At 39.0% G+C, this 20,460-nt stretch overlaps 1 protein-coding gene across 2 annotated transcripts; it reads right to left on the bottom strand.

Annotated features, from left to right (window-relative positions):
• Window positions 1–7,221: 7,221 nt before the first annotated feature.
• On the bottom strand, window positions 7,222–19,042 carry LOC145048810 (nudix hydrolase 2-like). 2 transcript variants are annotated; one of them, XM_078997425.1, is made up of 9 exons: window positions 18,697–19,042; window positions 17,934–18,205; window positions 17,796–17,861; window positions 17,502–17,639; window positions 16,857–16,928; window positions 16,718–16,768; window positions 16,579–16,613; window positions 16,238–16,346; window positions 7,222–7,875 (listed from the first exon to the last, which is right to left on the bottom strand). In XM_078997425.1, the coding sequence occupies exons 2-9, from the start codon at window positions 18,093–18,095 to the stop codon at window positions 7,651–7,653; spliced, it is 858 nt and encodes a 285-aa protein (XP_078853551.1). In that variant the 5' UTR covers window positions 18,096–18,205; window positions 18,697–19,042; the 3' UTR covers window positions 7,222–7,650. The 2 variants fall into 2 exon arrangements, with proteins under 2 accessions (XP_078853551.1, XP_078853550.1); XM_078997424.1 differs by having other exon boundaries at window positions 17,934–18,194.
• Window positions 19,043–20,460: the final 1,418 nt, after the last annotated feature.

Below are 20,460 nucleotides of genomic sequence, written 5' to 3'. Positions count from 1 at the left end.
ATTCATCTAGGATTTCTCCAAGATAGCCGTATCACTGACACGGTTAACTAAGAAAGTTGTGGTCTTTCGATGGGGACCTGAGCAGAAGGCAACATTCGAGATTCTGAGATGGAGGTTGTGTGAGGCACCAATCTTAGCCCTGCCCGAGGGCGTAGAGGATTTTGTGGTATACTGTGATGCGTCCATTTCGTGGTTGGGCGCGGTATTAATGCAGGGGGGCATGTTATTGCCTATGCCTCAAGGCAGCTGAAGCCTCACGAGGCAAACTACCTGACGCATGATTTAGAGTTGGGAGCGGTGGTCTTCGCCCTCAAGATTTGGCGACATTACCTCTACGGGGTTCGATGTACCATTTACACAGACCACAAGAGTTTAAGGTACACAGTGTTGGTGGCTTGGTGTGGTGAAGGATTATGATTGTGAGATCCTTTACCACTCGGGGAAGGCTAATGTGGTAGCCGATACACTTAGCCGCAAGGTGGCACCGATCAGGGATATTTGCATGCGGATGACAGTGGTGACTCCGCTTTTGGAGCGGATTCGGGAGGCCCAGCAGGAGGCCCTGAAGGAGGAACATTGGAAGAGTGAGTGCATAGTGGGTCAGGTTTCCTCCTTCGACTATGATAGCAAGGGATTATTAACATTGCACCGCAGGGTATGGGTACCATACCTCGGAGGCATGCGTCAGGTCTTGATGGAAGAGGCGCACAAATCCCGATTCTCCATTCATCCCAGGGCGATGAAGATGTATAGGGATCTTCTTATGGACTATTGGTGGCCCTGCATGAAGCGGGATGTGGCTTGGTACGTCGAGCGATGCTTGACCTGCAGGAAGGTTAAGGCCGAGCATCAGAGACCGCACGGCAAGATGCAGCGGTTGGATATCCCGTTGTGGAAATGGGAAGATATTACGATGGATTTTATCACGAAGCTTCCAAGGACCGCGCGAGGAATGGATTCTATATGGGTCATCGTGGATCTATTGACCAAGAGCGCCCATTTTATTCCGATTCAGGAGAGCATCTCGGCCGAGAAGTTGGCCGATATCTATATCAGGGAGATTGTGGCGCGACACGGGGTGCCAGTATCAGTGATTTCAGACAGAGATGTGCGTTTTACTTCCAGGTTTTGGAAGAAGTTTCATGATGAGTTGGGCACTCGTCTGCATTTTAGCACTGCCTTCCACCCGCAGATGGATGGTCAGAGTGAGCGGACCATCCAGACTCTTGAGGATATGTTGCGGGCATGCGTGCTAGATTTCGGTGGTAGTTGGGATACCTATCTTCCTTTAGCTGAGTTCTCATACAATAACAGCTACCACACGAGTATTGACTGTCCTCCCTTCGAGATATTGTACGGACGGAGATGTAGGACCCCGATATGTTGGGGAGAGGTTGGCCAGAGGGTCATGGGAAGCACCGAAGTGGTGCTCCAGACGACAGAGAAGATTCAGCAGGTCCGAAGCAGGCTTCAGACTGCTTAGAGTTAGCAGAAAAGTTACGCCGACAAGCGCTGTTCAGACTTGGAATTCCAAGTCGGGGATATGGTTCTTCTGAAAGTGTCGCCATGGAAAGGCGTCATCCGATTCAGAAAGCGGGGAAAGTTAGGCCCAAGGTACATCAGGACATTCAGGGTTGTAGCCCGGGTGGGCAAGGCAGCGTATAGGTTGGATCTACCAGCCGAACTCAGCCAGATCCATAGCACTTTCCACGTCTCTCAATTGCGGAAGTGTTTGGTGGACGACTTGGCAGTGGTTCCTTTGGAGGATATTCAGGTCGACGACAGCCTGAATTGCATCGAGCGGCCTGTGGCAATCCTCAACAGGAAGTCGAAGGATCTGAGGAACAAAAGGGTGGAACTCGTGAAGGTGCAATGGCAGCACCGGAAGGGATCGGAGTGGACTTGGGAGTCGGTGGAAGAGATGATGAAGCACTACCCCGAGCTGTTTCAGGATCGAGCCGCAGACTTTGAGGACGAAGTCTAAGATAAGTGGGGGAGATTTGTAGCACCTGGTTCCCGGTACGTACTCCTTGTTATTTACATTTTTAAAATAATGCATTTTGCCTTGGACTCGGCGAGTTGATGGGCCAACTCGCCGAGTAGGAGTGGGATAAGGCGCGGGAATTGGACTTTGGACTCGGCGAGTAGACCCTGTTTGGGCAAAAACCCTAATCCAGGTGTTTGCACCCTATTTAAACGCTCTAACTTGGCCTCCTTTGTCCCTAACACTTCCAGAGAGCAGTAGAGCGAGACCCTAGCCCCCATATTGTTCTTGAGAGTGTTTTTGGCCTTGTGAAGAAGGTTTGGAGCTTAAAAGAAGAAAGATGTGGTTGAATAGTGCAAGGAAAGGAATAGATCCAAACTCTACTCAGGGAGAAGCTTCCATTCAGGTAGAAAAGTCCCTACCTTGATCTTTAGGTCATTAGTTACCATTTTTGTCCCAATTTGGTGGTTTTCAAGCCCTAAAACACCAAACTCCATGTGTTGTGCTTAATGATCTGAAAGGACTTCATATCTAGACTTATTGGGCGAATTAGAAGCATAAAGTTTATGTGGTTGAAGTGATTGAGGTCCCCATTGAGTGTATGACCTCATTAAGAGTTTGGTTTTGGCCTTATGAGCTTATAGGGCCATGCATGCACATAAAGTTTGCAACTTTACGTGATAAGCATGCTCAAGGAACATGGATATGTGGTTTTGAAGCGTTGCATGTCTCAGATTTGGCCTATATGGGAAATGGGTCATAGGGACTCGGCGAGTCCCAAGGAGGAACTCGGCGAGTTCCATGTATATGGCCTTAGACTGAGTTGGATGAACAACTCGGCGAGTCCTATGAAGATTGCCTGGAACTCGGCGAGTCGGGTCGCGAGTCGGTTCAATCATCCCAAGTAATGAGTTAAGGGTGATTCAGTGAGTGGGAAGAAGGACTAGTCGAGTAGGACCGGGTTAATAGGAGAAGGACTCGGTGAGTTGAGTCAAATGGACGTTGACTTTGACCAAGGAGTTGACCTTGGACCAAGGTAGGGCCAGTCTTTTGACCTAAGGGTATTTATGGGTGTCTAACCTATGTTTATGGTTTATAGCCGGAGGATTTGCGATTCAGCAGTCAGGCGCTCAACAAGCAGACTTCAGCAGCTACTTTCGAGGTGAGTTACCTTCCAGTAGCGGTGGGTCTAAGGACACAATGTCGGCCCACCAGTAGGAGACGTATGATAGATGATTGTCTTTGTGATATCATCTAGGTTTGCTACTACCTGATATGTTATATGCTAGCATGATATGTTGTATGTGACAGTAGTAGAGTTCGGTTGTTAGGACCGAAGGGTAGTCAGACACCTCAGGTACGTCTGACAGTATGTGATGATATGTTTGCATGCTGGCTTGTTATGTTATATGTGATAGAGGTAGTAGGAGGGGACCAGTCCCCGAGTTTGGTTGTTAGGACCGAAGGGTAGCTCAGGCACCCCAGATATGTCTGGTAATATGTCTATGTTATGTTATATGTGATAGTAGTCCCCGAGGTTCGATTGTTAGGACCGAAGGGTAGTCAGCACCCCAGAATGGCTTGACACGGGTAAGTCAGCACCCCAGAATGGCCGTACCGGATAGGTCGGGCACCCTAGAATTGTCTGGCAGTATGTATAATATGTGATTATATGGTATGTGGTACAGTGGGGGAACTCACTAAGCTTCATGCTTACGGTTTTCAGTTGTTGTTTCAGGTACCTCTTTTGTCAAGGGGAAGGAGCTAGCGCGGTAGCGACGCATCACACACGCTCTTTTGATTTCTGCACCAAGAGTCATTCTGGGATTTTGTACTCTGACATTTTCATGTTTTATGTTTTGGTTTACGGCCACGAGACATATTTTATCAAATATTATGATCGTGTGATATTTTGTTACAAACGCTTTTTTCAAATCGCTTAATTAAAAACGAAATTTTTGACCCGTATTTTTGGGATGTTACAACTTTCTTTGAGACAAACAAACACCATCATGAGTATCAATAATCATAATCTCAATACCAAGAAAATATCTCATCAACCCTAAAGTCCTTAATTAAAATTTTGGATTTTACGGAAACTTTCACAACGAAAATTTCATGTTCACAACTAACGTTTAAATTTATATCATCTACAAAACTAACACAAAATACAGACACATTATTTCTCATTTTATAGAACAACGAATAATCAATTTTACTATGAATAAACTCAAATTCGATCAAAGAGGCAGTGTACTTTTCTATTCATTTCCTAGGGGCTCGTTTTAGCCCCTTAATTAATTTAACTACTTAGCATATTTATCATTTTTGAAAAATTACCTTCACGTAAACTCATATAAATATTCCTCAAGAGAATCATATAAAAAAACATTATTTACATTAAATCGATACATCTTCTGCTTATGATTAACAACACAAGACTGTTATTAGTTTCACAACAGGAGAGAACGTGCCATCAACATCCAGACCTTCCCATTAACCATCCTTCTTATTGAACATCTTAAACTTTCATATTTGCTTTTAGACATGGATGACGTTTGTATGTAACATACGAAGCTTAATAGGACGAGTCATTTCTTTTTGTTTTACTTAAACATAGAGATCGTTAAGGACATTCATGTTTATCTTACATACCATTCATGTGGTATGATTGTCTACACTAAAATAAATTGTGATCGTTAAGGACATTCATGTTTGACAACCAACAACTTTTTACTACTTGTTTTTTATGGATGCAATATCTATATATATGTACATTTTTACCTTAATGATAGTTATGCATAAATTTTAATGAAAAAAAAAATACCACATGTACCTTGTCCTCTTGCAAGTGTGCGTTTAACCAATAAGAAAACAATAGAAAGAACTTTTAATTTTGTACCAACACACTCACATGTAACATCCGCCAACACATTTTTATTTTCCATATTATGTTTGGGGTGTACATGTGACAAATGATAATTGCTTTCACAAAATAAATTTCAATCACGTTAGTATCAACATAAAAAAAACATGATACAATATTTTCAAGTCTTTTGCTTTTTACTATTTAATAAAGGTTATGATTTTGACTTATCTAACTATGAATGGATCAATTTGAATTGTGTCATATCATTTATGCATATAACTTTATTAATTGTTTTGTTTGTTAATTTAAGTTATAGCTAAAATAATACAACTTTTAGATCATATTTTTATACAAAAAATATGACAATTTCATAAAACTCACTAAGTTTACATAAAAATTTAATTTTGACCTTACGTTATTTTTTATCTCAAATAGAACACTCCATTCCGTTTACCAATTTGTTACCATTTCAACCACTTAACTGTCAACCATCTTCATGGCATGTTGACGTGTCAGTTTTGATGACATGTAATGTTGACATCACATTTTAGGTGTCAAAATTGAGGAAAAAAATAAAATAAAATATATCGACTTTTATAATAGTTTTTCAAAACCTAGTGATTTTAGTAAAATTTTGTATTATATCACAAATCGATTAGAATCCATGGACTTGTTTGGAGTGGAAAAACGACAACAATGGAGAATTTGAACTATCTAATTGATTTGTGATATAATACGAAATTATACAAAAGTCACTACTTTTTAAAAAACTATCACAAAAATCACTATATTTTAGTCTTTTTTCCAATTTTGACACCCACGATGTGATGTTCCCAAAAATGTCACATCATCATGAAATGTCAGCATGTCATGCTCTTAAAACTAACACATTATCATGTTACATCAGCAAACAATCTGATTAATCTGTTGTTGAGTGATCGAAATCGTAACAAATTGGTAAACGAAGTGTCCAAATGTCAAAATCAAATTCTTGTATAAACTTAATGACTTTTGTGAATATATATATATATATATATATATATATATATATATATATATATATATATATATATATATATATATATATATATATATATATATATATATATATATAATTTTTTTAAGTCTACACAGCCTAACATGAACCAAACCATTTTTAGTCAACCCAAGATACAACGTATCCTTGGGTGTTTGAGAACAAAAACTAAGCTGACACGTAGGTACGAGTTTTCATAAATAGATTATCTTATATACATGATACATGATACGTACATAAATAAAATAGAAGTTGGGTTGGAGTAGTATATCTAAAAATAGAAAGAACACAAAACACAGAACACGTTATGCAAAAAGGGAAAGTGGTTTAGAGGAGTACGATATATGGTGACTTTATTCAGAAAATGGCGTGAGCATTGAGTTATCCTGTCGCATGCCACCGCAAATATTAATTATAGCTTTCTAAATAGACCAAACTCCCTCATGATTAATCACATGCACGATACAACTAACTAATGCATGTATGATGTATGTCATCATAACATTTGCTATCTTTAAAGTCTCTTAACATCAGAAGAAAAAAAAAAAAAAAAGAGGAACTTAATTATATGCAAACATGTCTTTTATGATTCAGAAGTAAAAAAATAAATAAATAAACATAAAGAAAATGATAAAATACAGAAACAGCTATCTAACAGATGAGCCATGGAAGGAAAATAAGGGACATTAAAGCTAAAATATGTAAGCAATAGAGGGGCATATCAGATGCAGAATCTATAGGTTGATAGATATCCGTATTGGGAGGAGGATAGACACAGCTTTGCATAGATGGCTGACAGTTCTGTGGAGGTGAAGGTGGTGGCGGCACTCCGTAGAGAGGACCGCTAGGCGATGGTGGTGGTGGTGGTTCACATGAAGGAATAATAGGTGGTGGTGGTGGTGGGGGAGAGGGTGGAGTTGGTTGGTAGGATGCTGATACCCCAGACCCCATGAAAGAAAGTGCAGTAAAGAAAGAGAAATACAAACACAACAACATTTGTCTTGTGACTGAAAATGATGAGATTCTTTAATAGAAGAACAGAAAGATATTACTTTTTTAGGCTAACTGTAACTGTGCACCAATATGGATATGAGCTCAGGCGGACATAAATAACATAGAAAATGACCGAAATACCCTTAGACGTAGCGAGATACATAACACCTGGAAAGTGTGGTTTGCAGCCACGTCTCGTCATTTTGCTTAAAACTGTATTTGCTGGTGCCAAGTGGTAGACATTATTTTTTCATTTATATAAATAAATGCATAATAGACATAAAATACAAACTGACCATCACCTCAGCCCATACACATATATAGTTTAATAGTGCAGGATTACCATCAAATTTGTATCAGCTTTAAAATACACAAAAAATCAAAAATACATATTGTACAAATAAACAAACAAACGTGATAAGTTGTTGCATTGAGTAACCAAAGGTTACAATAGACAAACTTTTCCTTATTCATTAATGATACACACTTTCCTTAATGATTCCCATCATTTGTAACAGCCTTATGTAACTTAACCACTTTAATTCTTTACTATTTGTAAGTCTCCCACCAACAAAAAAATAATAATAATACTGTGGAATTGTTCATATTCTATCAAAAACCACTTTCACAGCAAAAGGGTGATCCATATTGCAAAAATCAAGTGTTAGGTACTTGGGTTGAGAAGATTATAATATAGGAGACTGATTTGGCAGTGGGCATTGCAAAATTGGTGGGGAATAACAATAACCATTAAGGAAAGTGAAGTGGCTAGATTTGTATTTTTCTTTTTTTATCTCCTTTTTTGTTTAAATCAGGCTTGTTGAAGTAAATGCAAGTTGCATTAGCATTGGAATCTGATCCTGATGTTACCCGGATTGGTGAAAATCCAGAGTAGTCCCTCTCTACCTTTGCTATGCATAACTGGGTAATGTACTTTCTTAATTCTTGTTCTTGAGCACAAGACTGAGCTGCATATTCCTCTAATGGCATCCACTGCAGTGCACAAAACATTTTCCAATATCAATGCCAGATAATACCAATTTATTTTTAAGAGTGATCTAAATCATACCTAAATACAGCACTTCATTTTTTTAATACAGGTCTAAACAAGTTGTGCATTATTATGATTACAAAACTAACATTCTAATAATAATCTACAAAAAAATTCAATAGAGCAATTTAGGAGGTTGTAACATCAAATATTTGAAGAAAGGCAAGTTTTGACCCATTTATAGGTAATTAGGTCAAAACTGCAACCTCGATACTCAAACTTAATTTTATAAAGTCAGATGAATGAATGTAAGGCCTACAGCTGACAAGGAAAAGACATACAGATACAGGTGGATAAAGGTAACCAGGTCCAGCAGGATAAGTAGTTTGATGAAGTTTTTATATTAATAAAAAACATGGTGGCAAGGTGATTAAAAAGGAAAAAGGTCAAATGGAACAACATAAGTTGGTTTATTTAAAAAGGGTTCATAGTTTGTATGTTGCTCATAAAATAGCATCATGAGTTTTGATAGGTTACATGGCACTGATGTAGGTTATTTAAAAAGGGTCAAATGTAATAGCAGTTTTGATAGGTTACATGGCACTGATGTAGTTGTAAAACGATAGGTGTCTGTGAATAATGAAATATTTATACAAGGCTAGAAGGGAAACAAAGAGGTATATAGAAAATGGGTCTAACAAAGCATGTTTATGTTTTTTCGGGAGGAAATAGTAAATAGGAATGGTCAACAGAGTATTTAAACAAAGACCTAAACTTGTGAAATAGAGATGACAATGTTGCAATACACAACACAACCGTTGCTTGAATGCAATATTTCAAACCAAACCGTATATTCATGTTATTAGACAGATTATTATGAGTATAGGGTTGAATGTATGTATATATATATATATATATAACATACATTCATTCAATAATACAACATATTGATCACGTTATCTTGATATCAGAGCGTCTTTTCTCAGCTAGGTTACAACCCTAGCTGCCGATCAGTTACAATTCACTAGAACGATCCTGACATCCTCACAGAGCAATCACACTTTTTTTTTCTTTAAGCGATCATCTTCACACACGTTCCATAATCTTCACAGAGTCTTCACAAGTCCAGAACCAATAATCTTCACAGAGACTTCACAAGTCCAGAACAATCTTACAGCACCTCAGCAGATGGCGATCATCAATCCCTTCTCCACAACCGAGAAGACTTCACACAATTCTCATAAGTTTCCTTTTACCTTAACTCCTACTAATTATGGTTTCTGGAAGATTATGATTCTGCGGTTCCTTGTTACCAACAATCTTTTTGGGTATATCGATGACACTATTTCGTGTCCCACTCAAACCCTTCCGGCTGCTGACAAGGCTGACTCTGCAGATCCTACACCAAACCCATCTTACACTGCATGGCTTGCTAATGATGCTCATGTACATATGCTTCTATTATCCACCATCTCTGAAGCATCATATCCTCATGCACAAGGAACAACAGCCAAGGACCTTTGGCTCTCTCTACAACGGGCCTATGCTCCTCACTCTTCATCTAGTGAGTATACCCTTAAAACACAGCTTCTCAAAATCGAGATGAAATCTGATGAAGCAGCCTCTACATACCTTCTACGTGCTCAAGAATACTCAGATGCCCTAGCCAATATTGGTGAACCTGTCAAAGAGAAAGACCTTATTATGCTTGTGATCTCTGATCTTCGCAAGGAATACAATGGGCTAAAGTCTACTCTCATGGCTCGACAAGTCCCCACCTCCTTCCAAGAGCTCCGTTGTCTTCTCGTTGATTATGATTTTATGGTGAAGAAAAGTATACCCGCGGTTGCACCCGTACAAGCCTTCGCTACCACCTCTTCCATCCGCTCTATTCCTACGACTACACCTCCGGATACGCTACAAACAATTCAACAACTTGCCTCTCAGCTGGGTTTTCAACTTAACCCAGCCCCTGCTTCATCGCATCAAGCCTTTTATACCAACCGTCCTTCGTCTTCTTGAGGTTGCACTTCAAATAACCGTTGTGGCCGAGGCAACTACACTCAACCATCAGGAGGCACCCGCAACAACCAATTTCCTTAGGCATCTTCACAAAACACGGTGTAAGGTACCTGCAACCGGTGTGGCATCGGGCATATTCCTTCCTAATGCCCTAACCGAGACCAGACCACTATCCGCTCTCGCCAACAGCCAACTATGCTGTCAATCGCTCTCAGTCTACCACGTGGCTTCCCGACACTGGTTCCAGCAATCATGTTTCTCATGACGTTTCCTCTCTTGACAGCCACACACCCTATTTTGGTGAGGACTCGCTTCATGTTGGCAATGGTATGGGTCTACCTATTTTACATATTGGTTCTACTCGTTTCTATTCTCCTTCAAAATCTTTTACTTTATCCAATAGTCTTCATGTTCCTGAAATCAAAAAGAATCTTCTTTTCGTTCAAAAATTTTATCTTGACAACGACGTTTTCTTTGAATTTCATTCTTCTTTTTTTGCTATGAAGGACAATACTACCAAAACTACCCTCCTCACACGTCCAAGTAACAACGAGCTCTACTCCATCATCCTTCCATCTCTTCAGAGTCTTCCTAAAGTTGCGTTCACTACTTTCAAGGCTTCATCTGGCATTTGCACCAACGGCTAGGGCACCCTCATATACAACTTTTTAATTTTATGTGTTCTAAGTATTGTCTCCCTATTTCTAATAAAGTTTCTGATAGTTTTTGTAAACCTTGTCATATTGGGAAGTCTTCTAAACTTCACTTAACTTCTTCCAATTTTAATAGCAAAAATATTTTGGATCTTCTTGTTTGTGATGTTTGGGGTCCAACACCTATGACCTCCTTTGATGGTCACAATTACTTTTTACTGTGTGTTGATGATTTCACTCGTTTTATGTGGATCTTTCCTCTTAAACGCAAATCTGATGTTTTTTGAGGTTTTTAAACAATTACTTGGACTCTTGTACCTCCTGCATCTAATATGAACATTGTTGATTGTAAATGGGTATACAAAATTAAACGGGATCAAACAGGAGCTATTACACGATACAAAGCTCGTCTTGTGGCTAAAGGTTTTCACCAACAACCCGGGATTGACTATCATGACACGTTTAGTCCGGTTGTCAAGTTCACCACTGTTCGAGTTGTTCTTTCTCTTGTTGTGTCCAACAACTGGCCCCTTCGACAGTTGGATGTTAAAAATGCTTTTCTTCACGGTGATCTTAATGAAATGGTATACTTGCGCCAGCCTCCAGGTTTTGTTGGCCCAGATAAACCTAATCATGTTTGTCTTCTTCATAAGTCTTTATATGGACTAAAACAAGCTCCATGTGCCTGGTTTCACTGTTTGTCTAAGGCTCTTTACAGTCTTGGCTTCAAAGGATCTCGTACTGATCCTTCTCTTTTCATATTGACAGCTCAGGGTACGCGAATTTACATGTTGGTTTATGTTGACGATATCATCATTACAGGAAACAATCAAGGCGCTATTGATCAGATTGTTCGCAGCCTGAGTCAGACCTTTGCTCTTCAAGACATGGGAGCTTTATCTTATTTTCTTGGCGTTTCGATTGCTTATTGTGGAACTGGCCTCTTTCTCTCTCAAAAGCAGTATATGTTGGACATTTTAAAATTTGCTTGTCTTACCGAGGCTAAGCCAGTTAGCACCCCTCTTCCTACGGGTGCTCCTTTGTTTCTTGGTGACAGTCCTCTTTTTGACAATCCTGTTCGGTATCGTCATGTAGTTGGCGCTTTGCAGTATGTCACTTTATCCAGACCCGACATCTCTTATGCAGTCAACAAAGTCTGTCAGTTCATGCATTCTCCAACTGTCAACCACTGGTCTGTTGTCAAACGGATTCTTCGGTATCTTCCTGGTACCGGTACCTTTGGTCTCCGTCTTACACCATCTCGTGACACCACCATTCATGCCTACGGTGATGCAAAATCTATGATTACCGCCTTTTCTGATGTTGATTGGGCTGGGTGTCCGGATGACCGTCGATCCACCGAGGAAACAGAAGACCGTCTCTCGTTCATCCACCAAGGTTGAGTTCAAAGCCTTAGCTGATACTGTTGCTGAGGTAACCTGGCTTGAATCTTTATTACCAGAACTATGCATCCCGGTTACTACAATACCGATTTTATGGTGTGACAATCTTGGTGCCACTTATCTGTCTGCTAATCCTGTTTTCCATGCTCGCACGAAACATGTTGAGGTCGACTTTCATTTTGTTAGAAAGAAAGTTGCTGCTAAGAGACTCTCCGTTCAGTTTATATCCACGGATGATCAGATTGCTGATATATTTACTAAGCCATTATCTTCACAAAGATTTGAGGGGTTACGGTCCAAGCTTCAAGTCCTTACCCGGCCTTAGCTTGCGGGTGAATATTAGACAGATTATTATGAGTATAGGGTTGAATGTGTGTGTGTGTGTGTGTGTATATATATCGTATAATCATATATTCATTCAATAATACAACTTATTGATCACGTTATCTCATGTGAGGCATATGAAGGTCCTGGAGCAATTTCATCCACACTTTGGCATAATCATCCTGCTAATTTTGTTTCTTGTAAGTTGTGAAAAGCTAAGCTCTTACATGTTTTCTCACACTTGTCAACTTGGCAAACACATTCGACTTCTATTTAGACCTATATCATTGTTACTTTTTTGTATATATGGACATCTATTTCTAGCCATACTAGATTCAAAGATTATGTTATCTTCTTCATAATAATTCTCGGTTTTGTTGGGTATATCCTCTTCAACTGTATATAATTCAGTTTGAAGGAGATGAAGAGTGGCTTCTTTGAATGAAATAAAAACTAATTAGTCCACCATGTGATAAGCCCCAAATTAGCCTTGATTGGATTTAGTAGATTTGCTTTATTAGAAGTTTCAGGGGTAGTTTGGCCTTTATAGGATTTTATCTGTTATTGGTTATGTGGGAGCACTAACCTTGTCCCACGTCTGTTTTTGGGACCATTTCCCTGAGTCTTGTTTAGTATTTATCCCCCTGTAGGATTTTGTTTTGAGTAGCTAAGAATTAATTTGTAAGAGAACATTGTTCTTTTGGAGAGACTCACCTCTAGAATTGTGAGAAACTATCTTTATGAATATTATCAAGAATTTCTGTTAGTGTGAGCTTTACAATGCCTGGGATTATACAATAGATTTAACAAGGGTCTATCAATTGGTATCAGAGCATTTCATGTTGGGGAAGAAATGATAGCAAAGAGGATAGACAATTAGGATGAAGATGGGAGAAAGATGGAAAATGAAGAACAACAACAATCCCTGTGGATTCAGCAACAAGAAAAGAGATGAAGATCATCCAACAAGAGCTGCAAGAGATTGTGAAGAAAATGGAGATCCATCATCAGAACCAGATAAACAAAGAGGAAGAGACAGAAGCTGAGATAGCTAAATGGAAAAAGATTTACCATTCAGGGGAAGGAATGGAAGCTGAGAAAGCTAAATGGAAACAGCTTTACTACTCTACCTTGGAAAAGGAGGATGGAGTCCGTGACAGCCACAACAGATCACCACCACAACATCCACCGACTAACAAGGAAGAAGAAGCATCATCAAAACTTTCTGATTCGGAATCGGAATCGGAATCCGAGTCAACACCGCAGCTTCCACGACCAATGTCACTGCCGTATACACCATCGCTATTGCCACCACCGTTGTCACCACAACTATCGGGATTTGAAGCAAATGGCGAAGGAATGACAGGTCCAATTTTGCAACAAGAAGAATCGCACAAGAAACAGAACATCCTTGACGAGATGAATCCGGATTGTGCGATTCTGGTACCAGACCAATCTTCAAAGAGAGGAGACGAGCAGTGCTTGGCTATTTCTCAGCTCAGAAAGAAGACAGACTGCAAACGGAGCGTCGTTATGACGGCTCCGTTAAATGGAATGTCTGACCACGTAATATTAGGTCAAGTGCTAAATGGGCTTAATGAACACATTAGGGATGAAATAAGAATTTTGTGCCCACGTGATCTGGACCAAGCTATGAAATGGGCAATTAAGTTAAAGGATAAAGAAAGCCCAGGCCTGCAAAAGTCAGTAACGACTAGAAACCCTGCTCCCATGGCGATCTCTCCACTTTTCACGTTTTCTTTCGTCTCCTTGCCACTAAATCTATCCGCTCCGAAGGTAAAATTAATGCTTCTAATGCTCACCTGTAGAAAATTGAGATGCTTTTCTTTCCCCCACCAACCATATCACACAAATCCTCCCTCAAATTGTATCCAACTGCCTCGCACAAACACTTTCCATTGTTGCCCACTTGATCGAACGTTACTATGCATCATCAGCAGTACATGCCACCAATTGCACGGTTGTTACCCAATTTGATATTCACAATGAGAAACCGAATCAATCTTTTGAAAATGAAGCTCATTATGTTTTGCTGATGAGGCTGCAAACTACCACAGAGGAAGTTCATGCAATTAAGGCATAAAATGTGTATTATCTTCCAAAGTGTATGGAATTCTAGGTGCAAAATCATATGTGGGAAATAGATTGAAGAAGTGTTGTGGGGGAGGAGTTTTTGTTCGTGGAAAAAGATAGTGGCAACGCCAGTGGTATTTTTGATAAAAGATGTTCAAAAGGAAAAGTTTATGAAGATAGCTCAACAAAATACCATTTCATGTACTACTAAGGAAAACAAACTCCAACCTGTGAATTCAAAACTTGACATTCTGGACAAGTGATGTAGTTGGAATAAGAGGGGAGAAGGTCGACAAACTACAAGTGAAATCAGTAGAAATGAGTGAGCAATTTGAGGTTATGGATTAGAGCCTGACATGAATGAAGCGGATGAATATGGTCAAGTGAACAATCTAAAACCGGATCCAAAAAAAAATAAAACCAAGTCTGGAAATGCAATGAGGATTCAAATAGGGTAGTGGATTCGATCCGCAACATCACTGACAATCCAAGTAACTCACAAAGTTACATCACCCGGATAATCAATATCTTTCTGAGGTTGTTGATTTTGTGAATCCTAACAAGCAAGAAGCAAGCATGGGTTGTCTGGAACCACATGACCTATGGGGACCTCCTGTGAAGGCATTGGGTTTTCCCATGAGCATACAAAGAACAAGGAAGACTACACCAAGATTTTTGAAACGTTTTCTGAGAATCTAAAGTTTGGAACTCCAAAGGATTCAATACGCAAGACCAACCTCACTGAATTGCTTAGATATGAAATGACAATCTTGAAGGATTTATGTAACCAGGATGAAAGATGGACAAAATGACATCTATTACATTAATAGTGAGAGCAAGAAGGTTGTCGACAGCTCTGGGTTCATTTCATTGAGAAGCGGAATAAGAAAGAGTATGTGGTTCTGTCAATGGTTGATGCCATCAATGAGTATGATTTTGTACAGTCGAAAGAACTTGAGGGGAAGACACCTGTTTTAACCGCCAAAGTTTGAAGAGCCTAAAGAGAAACATCTCACAGAGGAGTTTGATAAAGAGAAGTTTGAGGGATTTTTCGTTTCTTCTCTTGGGCCACTGATGTTATATTTGCATGGTTGGTTGCTTCAGGTTTACCCTTCAATATGTTGGCCACTACACTTGAACAAGAATACAAAGGTTACCCATTCTTATCTTCACCTTGAGGACAAGGTGAAAGTTTGGGCTGCTGGTATTGATAAGCCCCAACTTAGCCTTGATTGCTTTTAGTAGATTTGCTTTATTATAAGTTTCAGGGGTAGTTTGGTCTTTTTGGGATTTTATCTGTTATTGGTTAGGTTATGTGGGAGCACTAACCTTGTCCCGGGTCTGTTTTTGGGACCACTTCCCTGAATCTTGTTTAGTATTTATCCCTCTGTAGGATTTTGTTTTGAGTAGCTAAGAATTAATTTGTAAGAGAACATTGTTCTTCTTTTGGAGAGACTCTCACCTCTAGAATTGTGAGAAACTATCTTTACGAATATTATCAAGAATTTCTGTTAGTGTGAGCTTTACAATGCATGGGATATACGATAGATTTAACAAGGGTCTATCACCATGTGGACAATATATGACAGCAGGCAACTAAGCATCTAAAACCTATAATACCTGCTATAAGAGGCCAAAATGAAGCATTTTCAACAAACTTGTTACTTGGCTACCCTCACAGACATTAAAATAACTAAATGAGAACATACAAAATAGTGGGCAATCAAAAATGAGCAAAACAAGTGTTGGCAGGTCCACCAAACTGCTCATTTTTTATTTATTTTCACTTTTATCCTTTCCTTTATAAGACACTGAATAGCCTTTGGTGGTTTGAAGAGGGAGTTAGATGTAGTGTGTACAAGTAGTACCTTGGCTGCCTCAATTTCTGTTTCTTGAACGAGGATGTCATACGATAATGGACGCATCATGCACATGAAAAATAGTTCTGATTTCCCAAAGAATACATTGTGCTCTTGACTGCCAATTGCATCAATTTGTATGCATAAATATCACAAGCTACAGTACCCAAATGTTGATAGTGCCATTTTTTAGTTGCTATTTATTTATCTTTTGCTTTTTCTTCAACAATAATGGTGTTCAGATCAGAATATATATATATATATATATATATATATATATATATATATATATATATATATATGCATTAAAAAAAAAAACTTTAAAAAAAAAAAAAGTTTATTTTGTATACCTGAATGCTAGTACTTCAACAAACTCTGTATCGATCTGAAAGAGTTAAAACCATCAACCTTATGTAAGAATTCCATTTTAATTTTGAACACAGAGATCAGGGATAGTATCAAAATGCACATCAGAAGCTCAAAACTTACTCCTGTTTCTTCTTTGACCTCTCTAACCACCCCTACAGAAATATCCTCACCCTGTAGAATGGACTCTCGTCAGATTATTAGAGAAAAGCACTGTAACCTAATTTGAAAAAAATTAATGAACTTCTGTAGAAACATACACCTCATGAATAATTCCAGTAGAGACCTTCCAAACGCCTCGTAGTTGCCCCATCTTCTCCTGGACAACAAGCATCTACAAACCAAAAAAAAAAAAAAACATCTAGTCAGCTAATCTAAAAAAAATCCAAATATACATTTTCTAGGACTTTTTGGCTACTAAACAGTATATAGTTTATAGAAAGGTGGGAATAAGTAGGATTAGAGAGGGTTAAGTCATAAGTGTTTCCCTTTCAGGCCAATCAGGAACTCGATACCCGCCCAATTAGTGTTGTGTGTGTGTGTGTAAAGTATTTTTAGTTTTCCATTCTCTCCCAATAAAAAAATTAGATTTTTGTTATTGAGAAAGATGTTAACTGAGAGAGAGAGTGAAGGAAAGTAAGGGAGGAAGGAGGGTGGAAGAGAGAAAAAGGGAGAGAGTACTACTTTTAGATTTGATCTTAAAACTCAACCACATGAATCATCTTTGTGGTAGTGGTATAGAAGAAATTATAAGTTAGATGGTCCAGGGACGAAAAGCATGCAAAACTCTCATTTAAGGGAGTATCCGAGTAATAAAAAGATGAGGCGATCTGATTAAATAAAGCACCATAATAGCAAAACAAACAAAAGAAGAAATATAGAAAGTTGGTGTAATAATAGAATATACCTCTCGCCTATCATTTAAGACAATAGCTCCAACACGTGCTATATGTGAAGCATTTGCAGGGATTGGATTTATAGTTTTAGGAATCCAGTAAAGGAGCATCAGGTACTTGGGTTCAGCATGGTGGTACACAAAACCCTCCTGCAAGTTCCAATAACAATGTATTTCAGGAAGGGAAAAAAAAAAAAAAAAATTATCTAATCAGTAATCACCATGTATGACTATGACCTTAACATAGAATGATATCAGTTTCTTCTCATAAATTTATCCAACAGTCATTAGATAGTAGATACCTACCTTAACTGCAGTCTCCACAAGATTCGATAGCTCAATTGGCAGTTTAATCCAAACACCCTTCTTGCCCTGTCAAACCCAAACCCATCTCAGAATTACAAAAATGGAAAGCTAATAAAACCCCAACCCAACAAGGTGTACCTGTGATCTCCAATGCGCCATTGAACTTTTAAGCAGAGTACGAAAGACATCTGAGACCATATGCTCCTTCATCTCTACCATCACACCTCCAAACTCATCATTGCTTGCAGGTAGTTGTTGGATATCATTTTCAGCTCCATTTTCAATTGTCAATTGGTCCATCAAGGTATCAAACCAACAGGCCTACATGAATTCTTACACTCCTACTTGGAAAGATACTTCAAAATCCAACCCCAGTATTATCAACATAATTCAACATGCCTGCACAAATCCTTACACAAAAGTATTTGAAAGTTCAACCATCCAGCCATTGAATAGACAACAAGGATTCTAAAGGAAGGTAATTCTCACAAATTACCCTTTTACTTAACTACAACAACAGGTGTAATTCACATGCGATTGATTGAGCAACTAATGACTCTTCCCACAAGCAAACAAAGATATTGCCAAACACTTCTGACTTCACACTAACTACTAAACATGTTGATGTTGCTTTTGTATTTAATCACAAATAATCCTAGTGTTTTTGTAGTTAAGTGAGGCTGCTTGTTCAAATTATTCTTAAATTTACCCAAATCATTTCTTACTGTTCCTGCGGCTGCCCCAACCACACACATACACAGAAACTCAATGTAATCTAAAAATTAGTTACTAATGCGAGCAATGATTTCAGGGATATGAGTAGACACTAAGCCACATCCAGAATTAGAACTGCAACATGAACTTCGAACAGTAGAATAAAAGCGGGGTCGGGGATACCTACCAGTAAGACGATAACAGGAACGACAAGAGATGCATTGTAGATCGCAATGCAGGAATGGAGGATTAGGGTTAAGCGACTAACACTAATATTTATGTGCCGAATGAAGCTATGAAGGAAGGATTATTGCAAAAAATTCCAACGTTATGTGTAGCCGGTACTAGCCTCGTAGGTTCCTGTAGCTGTTGAAGAAACTCGAAGAGACATTAGTGCAAAATATTCCAACGTGGGCCTGGCTGGGCTCTAGCTGTTAGGACTAGGAGACAAGTTTTCGTGGATAAGAGTCCAAGACGAAGGTGGCCACTGACTAGTCGTGCGTCGTGCGTCGTGCGTCGTGACTCGTGACTGGTGAGTCTGCTGTTCGACATGGACCTAACTCGTAAGAGCTGACGAGGAACCAGACATTGAGCAAAAGTAGTGGCACAAAATAAAGGGAAAATGATTTAGGAGGTAACCACCTCTTATCCGGTTAATACATGTTTTAATCGGTAACTTAAATGGAAAATGATTTAGAAGGGTAACCACCTTTTATCCATGTTTTAACCGGTAACTCAAAGGGAAAATGATTTAGAAGGGTAACCATCTCTTATCCGTGTTCACATATTGGCAACTTCTTATTTTTTGTACATAAGAAAACAACTAACTTGTTTTAACTGTGTAACATCCCAAAAATCATGAACAAAATTTTCGTTTTTAATTTAATACTAAAACCATAATTGTCAAACCATTAATTTAATACTCCGGCATCGGACCCCGCTCGGTATACAGATCTGTCTCTCTTAAGTCTCGCCCACTAAACACATGCAATCATATAACATACTAACACATAAAGAAACATACTCTGCCGTATCCCAATCCTAAGAAACATACTATGCTAATAATGAGATACGAAACTTCATCCGTACTCAACTAGTTCCAGCCAGGGCTTCAGCAGTGCAAGGTGAGACTCCTCACTGTGTGAATGGGTCTAAGGCCACAATGTCAGCCCATGTAGTCTATGAGTGAGAAGACCCGGGGGTTAGCCCTAGGCATTGGATGCTAGTATGTTATTCCAGACCAAGGTCCGATGTCGAGCGGGTGCCCGAGGAATGTTTGCATGTTAGATTATACTTGTTGTCTGTGTGACACTTGTATGTGCCTGGTAAGGAGGTGAGTTTGGGCGAGGTCCCATATCTCATCACTAGCTGAGTACGGACGATGTTCCGTATCTCATTATTAGCATAGTATGTTTCTTAGGACAGAGATATAGTAGAGTATGTTTCTTTATGTGTTAGCATGTTATATGATTGTATGTGTTTAGCGGGTGGGGCCCGGAGACAAGCGGGGCCTAAGAGAGACAGACCTGTATACCGAGCGAGACTCTATGCCAGGCAGGGCTTGATGCTGTGCGGGGCCCGATATCGGAGTATTAAATTAATGGTTTGACAATTATGGTTTTAGTATTAAATTAAAAACAAAATTTTTGGTCATGATTTTTGGGATGTTACACAGTTAAAACAAGTTAGTTGTTTTCTTATGTACAAAAAATAAGAAGTTGCCAACATGTGAACACGGATAAGAGGTAGTTACCCTCCTAAGTCATTTTCCCTTTGAGTTACCGGTAAAAACAGGTATTAGCCGGTAATATTGGTATAATTTAAACAGTTAAAACAAGTTAGCTGCTTTATCATTTACAAAAAATAAGAAGTTGTTAATATGTGAACACATATAAAATGTAGTTACCCTCCTAAGTTATTTTCCCCAAAATAAAAGAAGCGGCGTATTTTG

This window comes from Lactuca saligna, chromosome 5 (assembly GCF_052625555.1).
Source record: "Lactuca saligna cultivar CGN05327 chromosome 5, ASM5262555v1, whole genome shotgun sequence".
Taxonomy (NCBI): domain Eukaryota; kingdom Viridiplantae; phylum Streptophyta; class Magnoliopsida; order Asterales; family Asteraceae; genus Lactuca; species Lactuca saligna.
This window is presented reverse-complemented; position numbering and strand designations above follow the sequence as displayed.